General features: G+C 48.6%; 2 protein-coding genes across 2 annotated transcripts; one reads left to right on the forward strand and one right to left on the reverse strand.

Annotated features, from left to right (window-relative positions):
- The first annotated feature begins 2,221 nt into the window (after nucleotides 1–2,221).
- On the forward strand, nucleotides 2,222–8,743 carry Rpl7l1 (ribosomal protein L7 like 1). The gene is made up of 7 exons (XM_005359724.3): nucleotides 2,222–2,556; nucleotides 3,260–3,368; nucleotides 4,255–4,415; nucleotides 5,369–5,506; nucleotides 6,214–6,323; nucleotides 6,462–6,681; nucleotides 7,404–8,743. The coding sequence occupies exons 1-6, from the start codon at nucleotides 2,516–2,518 to the stop codon at nucleotides 6,668–6,670; spliced, it is 768 nt and encodes a 255-aa protein (XP_005359781.1). The 5' UTR covers nucleotides 2,222–2,515; the 3' UTR covers nucleotides 6,671–6,681; nucleotides 7,404–8,743.
- Nucleotides 8,744–9,896: 1,153 nt separating this feature from the next.
- On the reverse strand, nucleotides 9,897–10,541 carry LG2H6orf226 (linkage group 2 C6orf226 homolog). The gene has a single exon (XM_005359780.2). It carries the CDS (start codon nucleotides 10,506–10,508, stop codon nucleotides 10,182–10,184), a length of 327 nt encoding a protein of 108 aa, XP_005359837.2. The 5' UTR covers nucleotides 10,509–10,541; the 3' UTR covers nucleotides 9,897–10,181.
- Between the last annotated feature and the right edge of the window lie 1,951 nt (nucleotides 10,542–12,492).

Here is a 12,492-nt window from a genome sequence, read left to right on the forward strand (position 1 = left end):
TTTTTTTTTCCAGTACCACACCACAGGTCTCTGAAGGCAGCTGGTACCTGCCAGAGGCGGCAGGCGAGAGACAGAGACATGGATAGGCATGCCATGCAGAGTGAGGTTGGATATTTATTTAGTGTGTTAAAGAAGGGAAGGAGAGAAGGCAGAAGCTGCCTCTTTGAGGGGGGGACAGAATAGGAAGGGACTCAGACTGGAAGCTGATGATCAGCTTGCCTCAGTGGAGGGGGGAGGGGTGTGGCTTGTCTCTTAAAGGGACAGGACAGATTATTACAAGGAGGATCATACTCTAAGAGGGACAGTAGGTACAGAAAGGGGACTGCTGGTGTAATTCTGATGAGGGAGAGACCAGTTCACAGGAGGCGTGGAATAATGTTAGGAAATGGGAATGATCATTTGCTGTGGTCCACAAGATCTTGCAGAGAGATTTCAGTTGATAAAACAGAAGGCCAAAGCTGGGTGGTGGTGGTGCACGCCTTTAATCCCAGCACTCAGGGAGGCAGAGGCAGGCAGATCTCTGTGAGTTTGAGGCCAGCCTGGTCTACAGAGCTAGTTCCAGGACAGGAACCAAAAGCTACAGAGAAACCCTGTCTCGAAAAATTCAAAAAAAAAAAAAAACCCAAAAAACAAAACAACAACAACAAAAAACCAGAAGGCCAACCCACCAGAATGAATGCCTTCTGCTGGAGGAAATCCAGATGCAAGACGCTGGGAGTAGCCTTTTGTATAATGGCTGTTCTTACAGTAAATTTCTTGTGAAATCAGAAGTACTCTCTTTCTCTAAGTAGGACTCTCCCCAAAAGATTCAACAGTGTATAAATTGTTGAGCTCAGTTTTTCCCATGTTTCTGTGGAACTTTCAGTGAGAAATTAGTTATGCAGTCAAAAACCTTGGTTCCTAAAAAAAAAAATAATAATAATAATAATAAATTAAAAAAAACCCTTGGTTCCTACAGTCTAGTCTCCACTGTGTTCCCTGAGATAAACATCAGAAGCCAGCTCGCTACAATTGTTTCCCATACGGTAGGGCATCTGGTCAGGCGAGGGATCTTTCTCGTGGATCACATTGGAGACCTTCAGAGATAAAGGGGTCAGCAAGGCTAAGCTTGTTTGATTCTTGTTCCTTCCTGATAAGGAGATTGGGTGCCCTAAATTCTTCTGCAGCCAACTTAGGAAAATGGTAACCTCAGTTAACTCTCGTTCTACCCCTTTACAAGTTTTCAATTCCTACACCTACCCTCACTTCAGTTTATTGATGCAGGATTTTAACCTAGGAAATTTACTATCTGTGTCCTAACCCTGAGAGATAACAGGGGAAAAACTGTTTATTTTAGCCAGCTCCAGAGAAATGTCATCCCTACACACAGCTGCCGTGAGGACAAGCCTCGCCATTTTCTTTGGGAGGCTGGACCTTGTCAGGCCCCAGGTTTTGTACTAAAGAACCATAAATCCCCCTTGTTCTAACCACTCAAGGTGAGAGTGGGCCTCAGGACACCATCCGTGACACCATGTTGTCGTTTGACTTCCACATTTAATTTTGAGACAGGGTATTACTTTGTAGAACAGGCTGGCCTTGAAACTCACTGAGATCCATTGCCTCCGTCTCCTAATGCTGGGATTAAAGGCGAGTGCCAACATGCCCAGCATCCTTTATTTCATGTTTTGCCTGTGTGCCACGGTGTGCCTGATGCCCAAGGCCAGAAGAAGTCATCGCATTCCTTGAGAATGGAGTTACAGGAGGTTGGGACCCACCCGTAGTGAGGTGGTGTAAAAGAGACACGGGACATAAGAAAAGAGCACTCAGCCTAGTTAAGGGAACAGTAAGCAAAAATCGTAAATGTGGTGACGGCTTCAAGTGCTGTCAAATAAAGGTATTGTCCTAGACTATAGCACAGATAAACGCACTGTGCTAGACGTGTGGCAGACGCCAAGGGAAGGCTCTGAGATAATGAAGTATTTCTAGTTTCGGGCGGTAGCATCTGTGATGTCCACTTCACAGTCCTTGTGCCAACAGTGTAACTCTCAAAGGGCCCTCTAGCGGCTACTGGGGAAACCTGATGAAGAAGCCGAGGTGCAGAAAGGTAGGAAGAGCAAAGGCTCAGCGTCCCAGACCCCTTTTTATTTCCCCAAATTCTCCACAAACAATCACCACCAGAGTGTGAGCACCAGATCGGTCTCTCAAGTCTCCGTGCAGATGTGCCCTCCGCCGGGTAGGCGCCGGAAGTGCAGGTGCATTGTGGGAAGCGTTTCCACTGTTGACAGCCTAGCTCCCGGTTCCAGGCACCGCAGCCTAACTGAAAGGGCTGGCTCTTGATGAATGTCATAGATTCTAGACAGCTTCGAAGGATTGCGAAGGAAACTGGGATTTTGGGGGGTGATTCAGGATTACAAGACCATTTCTCGGAAGTTCACAGCGAGTAGGGATCGCATACGGCCGAGTCCTCCAGAGTGAGCGAGAGCGGCATCTCTATGATCAAGGAGCCATAGAGCGGGCCTCTCTTTCCCTCCTGCGCATGAGTAATAGCTGTAGAGCCGGAAAGATGGCGGAGGAAGGGTAAGTGTTTTATCGATGAAACCCTCGCGTGGGGCTTTGAGTATCCGATTCCATCCTTTCTGTGTATACTCTAGTGCGACAACAGGACACTTGTCCGTTGTGGAAAGAAAAAAAAGGGCTCATATTATTCAAGAATGTAGGGCTGGGCCTGCGGGTCGGCTACGACCGAGGTTCGGATACCTGGAGCGACTTTTGGGGCAGCGAGTGAGAAAACTGTGGTTCGGAAGGGGAGAGAGTGGTTGGCGAGTGCCCGCGTGGGTTTGCTCAGCTTGGCTGTCATGAGTGTGTTTTTCACAGTTTCATACACGTGTAGTGTTTCTTGACCATAAATTCTCCCCGTTACACCTCTCTCACCAAGTCTCCCCTCCCCACCCTGGCCCGACTTTGGTTATTCTCCTGTGTGGATCTGTAACCTCGCCAAACCTTTCCGTATTTTACTAGAATTTTTTTTCGCCGCTAGTGTCTGTAATAGACATGGTTGTCTATCACAACTCTCTACGGACTTACACAAACCCAGGGACCAAGCGTTTCCTGGGAACGAATGAGCATTATAGGACTAGGGAAGCCCGATCAGAAACCATAGGCTTCCGGAAAATCTCAAAAAGACTGGCATGTGTCTGGAAGACCAGGATCCTGCATTGGTTTGGAAAGCCATTGAATGTTCGTTTCATAATTTTCTTTGATATCAATTTTTCTTTATCAGAGAAAGAAAAAAGATCCCCTTGGTTCCAGAAAATCTCCTGAAAAAGAGGAAGGCTTATCAGGCCCTCAAAGCCACCCAGGCAAAGCAGGCCCTTTTGGCAAGGAGGGAGGTAATTCTGGGGAGCAGGGGGTGGGGTGTGGGATATTGGGGTTTGCAGTGGGTGAATTTTATTGAGCATATGTTGAAATAGATTTGTTATCATCGGACCCCCCCCATTTGTTCTTTTACACGATATAGTCCAGCAAAGATTTACCCAACATCTTTCTGTGAGCAAAATGCTGGTATCCCAATTAAGGGGAAAGTCAAGACTTTCTAAATTCAAATTAAGTGATGAGAGACCAACTTTGGCAGAGATTTTTTCTTTAACAGGATCTCTATATGTACATCTCTGGCTTATTTGAAAATGCTGTGACCAGGCTGGCCTCAGACAGATCCGTCTGCATCGGCCTCCCGAGTACTGGGGTTAAATTGCCAACTGTGGCACGTTAGTATAATTCCAGCGCTCTGGAGGGTTGAGGCAGGAGGGTAGAGAGTTTAAGGTCAGCTTGGGCTAGATAATGAGAACCTGTCTCAAACCAAAAGTATCCAACAATTTTTAATGTTTGTTTAGAAAATGTATGTGTGAACTGTACATGTTGTATATACCAGCTTTGAGGACAGAAGAAAGACCTCTTGTTTTTAATAATGCCTAATATGGTGTTGGGTTTCATAAACACAGTAATTGTTACCAATATATGTATAAACTAATTTACCACAGCTTTTCTTCATAATACCTAAATTTTCTTTTAGGTTCTGTCTTTGCTTGGATTCCTCCGTGAAAGTGTTTCTTCTCTTTGGGGAGGGGCAGAGTTTCTCTGTTTTGGAGACCAGGCTGGCCTCGGGGATCCGTTTGCCTGTGCTAGACTGCCAGTGCTAGGATCCAAGGCGTGTGCCACTGTGCCCAGCTAAAAGAGTTTCTTGGTGGAAGAGATGGTGATGTCTGTCTTCTGTCTTAGGGAAAATCAAAAGAGTTCAGGTTTAAGCGACTGGAGTCCTTCCTGCATGATTCCTGGCGGCAGAAGCGCGACATGGTGCGAGTCCGGCGACTAGAGGTGAAGCCTCATGCACTGGAAGCGCCTGATAAACACTCCCTGGCCTTCGTCATGCGCATTGAAAGGTAGAGTGCGCTTCCTTTTCAGTCCCTGAGCTGCTCCAGCAGACTGCTGGGGGTTCGGTGTGAGGACGACGGGTGAAATGAGGTTAATCTAGGGTGAGGGTCGGATTGTTTAGTGATAGATGCCCTTTCGAAAACAGGAGCAGCAGCTTGACACATACATGAAAGCATGAAAGTAGGCAGAGTAGGCCCGTCGTGGTGGCGTGTGCCTTTAATCCCAGCACTGAAGCACAGAGAAACAAAGACAGAAGGAGTTTAGTGCTGCTCAGGGGCATGTTTCCTGCTGTACAGGATGTGCAGGGCTGGGAAGCAGAGTCCCTACTTACCAGGAAATACAGCTCTGTGCCTCTCCATATAAAAGCTCTGAGATTTAAATATTTATGACCTGTGTCCTCTTTAACCTTCCTGCCACTACCCATAATCTCTTTCCTGGGTTGGATTTCCCTGCTTCTAATGTCAGCCCTCAGCTCTGCTCTATAGGCGATAGTCAGAAGGAAATCTGAACATGTTCTTCGCTTTTCCTACCACCCATTAAAGCAATTCAGCTTACTTAGATAAACACATAATCCTGTAGCCAACCCCTGCCGGTCCATCATTCAGAGACTGTTCTGTAGCATCCAGGGATGGCTCCACAGAGTGGGAAAATGGTCCCTTTCCAAGATGCCTTCTGGTGCACGAGAGCTCTAAGGTGAATTCTGTGGACCTTGTAAATAGCCGTGCATTTCAGGATTGCCTGCCAAACAGACTGGCATAGGCTGGAGTAAGAACTGACAGCTGGCTGGGCGGTGGTGGCGCACGCCTTTAATCCCAACACTCGGGAGGCAGAGGCAGGTGGATCTCTGTGAGTTCGAGGCCAGCCTGATCTATAAGAGTTAGTTTCAGGACAGGCACCAAAGCTACAGAGACAGCCTGTCTCGAAAAACAACACCAAATGAACTGACAGCTGCTCTTTTCAGGATAGAAGGAGTGAGTTCTCTGGTACAGAACACCATAGCAAAACTTCGCCTGAAGAAATTGTTCAGTGGTGTCTTCATCAATGTCACCCCTCAGACTGTAAGAATGCTGCGTACAGTGGAGCCTTATGTGACCTGGGGGTGAGTACAGTTTTCCATGTGAGTTCCTTGTACTTTGAGTGTTTGAGACACACGGGTATTGTTTTCTCAAGGTTTGTATTGTGTTGGGCATTTTGCTGTGGTCACTCACCAGAAATAAAGAACCTTGGGGTATGAGATAGCAGTGATGCTGATGGTGGTTTTTACAGAGTCATGTCAGGACTTATAAAGTGAAGGGCAGAGAGGGTAACACCCGAGCCTAAGTAAGTCATTGCCTATGTGACAGTAGTGGTCTTTGCTGGGTGGTGACTCAGACCTCTAATCCCAGCACTTGGGAGGCAGAGGCTGCGAGGTTGCTGTGGATTCCTGGTCAGCCTGAGCTATGCTGTAAGACTCTTTCTCAAAGAAACCAACGCAAATTTAGATCATGGTGCCTCAGGCCGTAATCCCTATGAACCAAAGGCTGAGGCAGGAGGATTGCTGCAAGTTTGAGGCCAGCATAGGCCATAAGAATAAGACCCAGTCTCAAAAAAAAAATCTAAATGTCTAATTATATACTCAGGCCCACTCTAGGATTTTCAGTTGGCAGGTGGGTTGGTTTGCTCTTAGCTTAATTGAGTCAAGACATTGCTGGGCAACCCAAGCCCAGTTCAGACTCACTGCACCCAGGTTGTGGGACGTTGGGGTGAGAGGACCTTTACCTCTTGTCAGCCAGAGTGATGCAGGATGCTCTATTGTGCCTTACATAGATTTCCAAATCTGAAGTCTGTCCGGGAACTCATCTTGAAACGTGGACAAGCGAAGATTAACAATAAGACTGTCCCTCTGACCGACAACACCGTGATTGAGGAGCACCTGGGTGAGTGCTGCTGCTGAGGCCAGCAGGGGTGTTGGTGGCTGTGGCTTGACCAGGGTGTGTTCTTAGGCTTACAGTCCCCTCTGCATTTGAGCACTGTCTTGATGGTGAACAATGAAATCTATACCTTTTATTTCTCAGGGAGATTTGGTGTCATTTGCCTGGAAGACCTCATCCATGAAATTGCCTTCCCGGGGAAGCATTTCCGGGCAATCTCCTCATTCTTGTGCCCATTCCACCTCTCTGTGGCCCGTCACGCTACCAAGAACAGAGTGGGGTTCCTCAAGGAGATGGGCTCTCCTGGCTATCGGGGTGAACGCATCAATCAGCTCATCCGTCAGCTGAACTAAACTGGGACCAGGTGCGACTGTGCTGCAGACTGCTCTCCCTCCATCCCTCCCCTCCCCTCCCCCACCGTGCTCATGTAGAGGTCTAGGACAGTTTGGGAGGGGGGAGTTGGTTCTTTCCTCCCATTCCTGAAAGATCAAAGCAGTTTGTCTCGGTGACAAAAAGCCTTTCTTACTGAGCCATCTTGTCAGCCCTTGGTCTGACTTTTGATGGGTCATGCTTGTCCATTAAAAGTCCCTGTCAGGGGGCTGGAGAGATGGCTCAGAGGTTAAGAGCATTGCCTGCTCTACCAAAGGTCCTGAGTTCAATTCCCAGTAACCACATGGTAGCTCACAACCATCTGTAATGGGGTCTGGTGCCCTCTTCTGGCCTGCAGGCATAGACACAGACAGAATATTGCATACATAATAAAAAAATATTTTAAAAAAAAAAGTCCCTGTCAGCTGTAGGTATGATTAGTGGTTAGTCTTAGTATCACTGGAATACAAGTTCTTGTGTGTGCCAGTGCTTGAGAGTGTTCAGATGGGAATGAGCGTGCTCACCTGGGAAAGGTCAATGTCTGATGACGACATGAATCCCTGACTGTTAGGTTACAGCTAGAAAACTGTTGCTGTGGACTAATTAGCTGTTGTGTTGAAAGGGTCTTACCCTGGTTGCTCCTTTGTGTTGCTGCTGCCCTTGCTCTTCACACCAGGTCCATTGTCTGCCTTGATGCAGTTGTCTTTCCTTCCCTAGGATTTCCAGAAGACAATGCATTGAAATGTGCATTTGTTAATTAGAATTATCAATGTCTTCAAAGAAGACTATTTTCTGCCTTCAAAACCTGGAAGGAAGTGGTCGGCAGAAAGACAGCAGGGTGTGAGCATTGGAAACTTGAGCACAGCCCGTGTCATGGAAAAGGATGTTCTCCACAGTGGCTGCCCCTGTCTCTGGATCAACGCAGGCCGTGGAGGAAAGAGTTGCCCTACTTTGTCCTGCCTGATATCTTGGTGTTTAATGTTGGGTGGGCAAATAATCCAAACACCCCTCCCGCCCCTTCCAGTTCTCGGAAGGCCATGGTCCAGACCCAGGGGCATACTGGAGTCTGGAAAAAAAAAGTCTTGTTTCTTACTTGTATTGTGTTTTTGTCAGCACCGGTGGCTTTGTTTGTTGTTTGTTTAGGACAGGGCTCACCTTAAACTCCATAGCAATCCTGCCTCATCCTCCTAATGCTGAGGTTATAGGTGTGTGCGCCCCGGAACTTACACCTCAGACGGAAATGCAGTTCGGAAGGTAGCGAAAGCTTTGCTTGGTTTGTGCTGTGAGGCCATGTTGCAACTTCAGTTTCAGCTTTGGTCAGGCTTGCCTGTCCCTGAGTCAGTGATGGCATTTGTACCCTGACCAGTTTAAGACGGGTTCTCTATGCTAGGAAGACACACACTCCCACTGTGCTGGAACTCTGTGGTGGTGACACCCTCTTGGCACCGGGCCTCTTGTATGAGGATGCATATGAGTGAGCATTCTGTTGTAGAGGAGATTGAAGTTTAGCCTTGCTGCACTGGGCCTGGTAGGTAGCTCTTTAATCCCAGTGCTTGGGAGCAGAGGCAGTAGAGCTCCTCAGCTCGAGGACACACACAAACCAACCTCCTCATCATCAGCCTCTCCTTACAACCCACACAGGGCTTCACATTCTTAACAGTTCCTTCCCTTGGGCTTTCCTGGAACCTCACTGTGAAGCTGAGTTAGAAAGAGGAAAACATTTTAACAGTGCCTCAATGCATGCTGGTTACAAGGTCGGTGGGGCCCAGAATCTGCCAGAGGACATTTAACTCTGTTGCTGTAGAGCACTGGGAGATGAGGTGACCAAAAATGCATTGCAGTCACGGAGATGCTCATGCGAGCCATACTAAATGAGGGAACACATGAAGTGCTCGCCTACTACGTGAGGCCCTGAGATCTACGCTAAGGGAGCAGGGAGCATGGCTTCCCTTGGCTTCTGTTTCTGGCCTATGCGGTGGAGCTAGTATCTTCCCAAGTGTCTGCCTTGCTCTGAATTTAAAGCTAGTTTTTAAAATAAAAGATTATTTTAAGGTTTATTGTGTGTGAATATATACCTTGAGTGCCACCCAAAGCAGCCAGAAAGTGTCTGGTCACTCCATGCCCTCTACGAAAGCAAGTGCTCCCATCCCAGAGTTGCCTACTAAACTTTTAGAGCCATGGGTGGAGCTGGGCGGTGGTGGCTCGCACCTCAGGCAGGTGGGTCTCTGGGTCCGAGGACATCTTGGTTCCAGAACAGCTAGGGTTACACAGAGAATCCCTGTCTCAAAAAACAAGAGTGGTGGTGGTTGTCAAGTGGATGGATCTTTAAGGCTGCCTTACTAACTAGATTTCAGGCCAACGTGGTGAGACTGATTCACAGCTGATGGTCCCTGTGACTCACCGCCCCAGACAAGTTGTGGGGCCTCCATTGCCCCAGCTGTTTTCGTGGTTTATTTAGTCATAAGTAAACCATGGATGTATTTCATGGCTCTACCGTGCTGCCAGTGGAGAATGTAGTGAGCCACTGGGCCAGTTTGAAAGACAGCACACGCCATTAATCCCAGCAACTGGGAGGCAGACACAGGCAGGTCTCTAAGTTCAAGGCCATCCTGGTCTACCGAATGAGTTCCGGGACAGGCTCCAACTCTACAGAGACAACCGTTTCGTAAAAACAAAAAGACTGCTTGGAAGCCTGGTGTGCTGATGCATACCCCTAATCCCAGCACTCAGGAGGCAGAGGCTGGTCTGGAAGAGTGAGTTCAAGGCCAGCCATTGCTGTGTGGAGAGACCCTTCTCAAAAGCAATTTCAGGGAGCCTGAGCATGGGTCAGTCAGTGGCTAAAACCTCAGCCAGCTCCAGCATCTGACACCTACCACTCTCTGGTAGAGAGCATTGGCGCTGTCCTTCCCGCACCCACAAGGCAGTTGACAACTCTTAATTGTAACTTTGGCGATGGCTCAGTAGGTAAGGTTCCTGCTGCCAAGCCAGAGCTTGATTACGACCCTGGATTTCTAGGATTTGTTGTTGCTTAGTTTTGAGTAGGGGGGCCCGCGTGAGGGTGACGGCACACCTCTTTAATCCCAGCACTCAGGAGGCCAGGCTAGTCTAGGACAGCAAGGGCTACACAGAAACCGTGTCTCAAAAAAAAATAGGAATTTCACTTGCATCATTTCGAAAATCGAGTTCTGTCATAAAACCCAACATTAGAAATGACTTGGCTCTCTGGTTTACTTTATCAGTACCATCTGAAGGTGGTCCGTTACAGTGAGCAGGTGGTAAAACAGACTTGTTTCAATTACACAGAACATGGTATGCAGTTGAGATTCAGCGTCCAAAATTCCTGGGCAGCATTCAGTCTCCCGGGAAGACTGGGTCCGGCTGAGACAGGTCAGAGCAGGAACGGAAAGATGAGTAAAGGAGGCAGCTGTCCAGGTCCTCAGGTTCGTGCAGGAACCAGTCACGCCCTCCGGATCTCGGCTCCGAAAGCCCTGGACCTCAGGAATCCGCTGGGCCTCCGGCAAGCTGGGTCGCTGGGCTGCCCGGGGCCGGTACCCCCACGGTCGGGGACTGCGTGCACGAATCTAGGTTGGTGGTGCGGGGCGATGCGGCCGAGCTTGCGTCCTCCCAGGGCTTGGGCCTCCGCGGAAGCAGCGACGCCGTCGGTTCGCCGTGGGTGGCAGTAATGTGGCGTTTCTCCAGACCCGGCAGCTCCTGGCCCTCCTGTACCAGCTGCAGGAGCTGCGCCAGGGTCACCGAGGTCTGAGCCAGTTCGGCGGAAGCCGGTGCTCTGCTAGGGCTGCCGACAGAACTCCGCAGCTCCATGTCCCGCCGCCACCAGTTCAACCCCGGGACCGGACCACAAGCACTTCCGTGCGATGTGGGAGCAACCATCTTCACGAAAAAGTGGGGGGGACCTCAGACTGTACCAAAAGGTCTAGCCCAGGTTAGATCTCCAGAACCCGAGCTTTTCCTGCCGAAGCTGCAGACTAGTTAACCCCCAGCTCACATCCCAGGAGTATATGCTAGGAAGGAAAGAAGGAAGGAAGGGAAAGATAAAAATCACACTTCCCTCGTGCACAGGCGCGTGCACAGGCTGCAGCAGGACCTGCTGAGTGTTTGTATTTGAGACTGGGCCTCAGTCAGTGGTCCAGGCTGTGTTTCTGTCTGCCGCTCCCAACCGCGTGCTCTCTCTTTATATTTCTTTTGGTAATTGTGGTACTAAGGATCAAATCCCACGGGTTGGTTGGTTTGTTTTTTGCTGCTGCTTGGGTGTTTGTTGCCTGCTTTGGTATTGAGACAAGGACTCTCACTGTCTCCCACAGTGTCTCTGAGCTACACATCTGGCTCTGAAGTCATCAAAGCTAGTCTGAACAGGATGCCGTGGCCTGTAACACCATATGCCCAGGCCGTGGAGCCAGCCTGGGCTACATACTGAAAGAGGTTAATAAATAATAAATAGCTTAGTCTGGCACCCTCCAAAAATCAGTAAGTAATACAAAACTGGCGGAATTTAAAAAGAACACAGTGCACGCCTTTAATCCCAGCACTCGGGAGGCCGAGGCAGGCGGATCTCTGTGAGTTCGAGGCCAGCCCGGTCTACAAGAGCTAGTTCCAGGACAGGAAGCACAAACCTCACAACTGCAATCAACATTCATTATCTCGTATGGCGTCTTCTTTAAAAAAAAAAAAAAAAAAAAGGACACAGCCTGACTACCTTCACCCTAAGCAACCTATGAAGCCACCTATGAAGCTAAGATAATTCAGCAGGTAGGACTGTGCAACTTTATCCCCAGCCCCACGGTTTTTTCAAGGTCTCATGTAGGCAAGGCTAGCCTTGAACTTACAATATGTCACGAGGTAGTCTTGATTTTTTTTTCAATGTGTGTGTGGTGAGGACACACAATGTACATGCGTGTGGAGGTGGGTATCAGAGTCATTCTCTACCATTCTTCTGCCTTATTTAATGATGTAGAGCCTCTCAAACAAACCTAGAGCTTGCCGATATGGCTAGTCTCTTTAGCCAGTTTGCTCTAGGGATCCTGTGTCCTAATTGGGGCTTCTATTGCTGCAATGAAACACCATGACCAAAAAGCAGGTTGGGCAGGAAAAGGTTTATTCAGCTTACACTTCCACATTGCTGTTCGTCACTGAAGGAATTCAGGATGGGAACTCAAACGGGGCTGGAGAGATGGCTCAGCAGTTAAGAGCACTGGCTGCTCTTCCAGTGGTGCTGAGTTCAATTTCCAGCGACCACATGGTGTCTCACAACCATCTTTAATGAGATCTGGTGCCTTCTGGCCTGCAGGCATACACGCAAGCAGAATATTGTATACTAAATAAATAAATAAATAAATAAAGCAAAGAAAACCAGCCTACAAATCACAATCCTAGAGAACTTAGACAACAATGAGGACACTAAGAAAGACTTACATAGATTTAATCTACATGGGAAGTAGAAAAAGATAAGATTTCCTGAGTAAATTGGGTGCATGGAGACCTTGGAGGAGGGTTGAAGGGGAGGGGAGAGACAGGGAGGGAAGCAGAGAAAAATGTAGAGCTCAATAAAAATCAATAAAAAAGATGTAGAGGTGAGCAGGGGGATAGTGGCACATGCCTTTAATCCCAGCACTTGGAAGGTAGAGGGCTACAGAGCAAGTTCTAGGACAGGCTCCATAGCTACACAGACAAGCCGGGCGGTGGTGGCGCACGCCTTTAATCCCAGCACTTGGGAGGCAGGCAGGCAGATCTCTGTGAGTTCGAGACCAGCCTGGTCTACAGAGCTAGTTCCAGGACAGGCTCCAAAACC

The sequence above is a fragment of the Microtus ochrogaster genome, linkage group LG2, assembly GCF_000317375.1.
Source record: "Microtus ochrogaster isolate Prairie Vole_2 linkage group LG2, MicOch1.0, whole genome shotgun sequence".
Lineage (NCBI taxonomy): Eukaryota > Metazoa > Chordata > Mammalia > Rodentia > Cricetidae > Microtus > Microtus ochrogaster.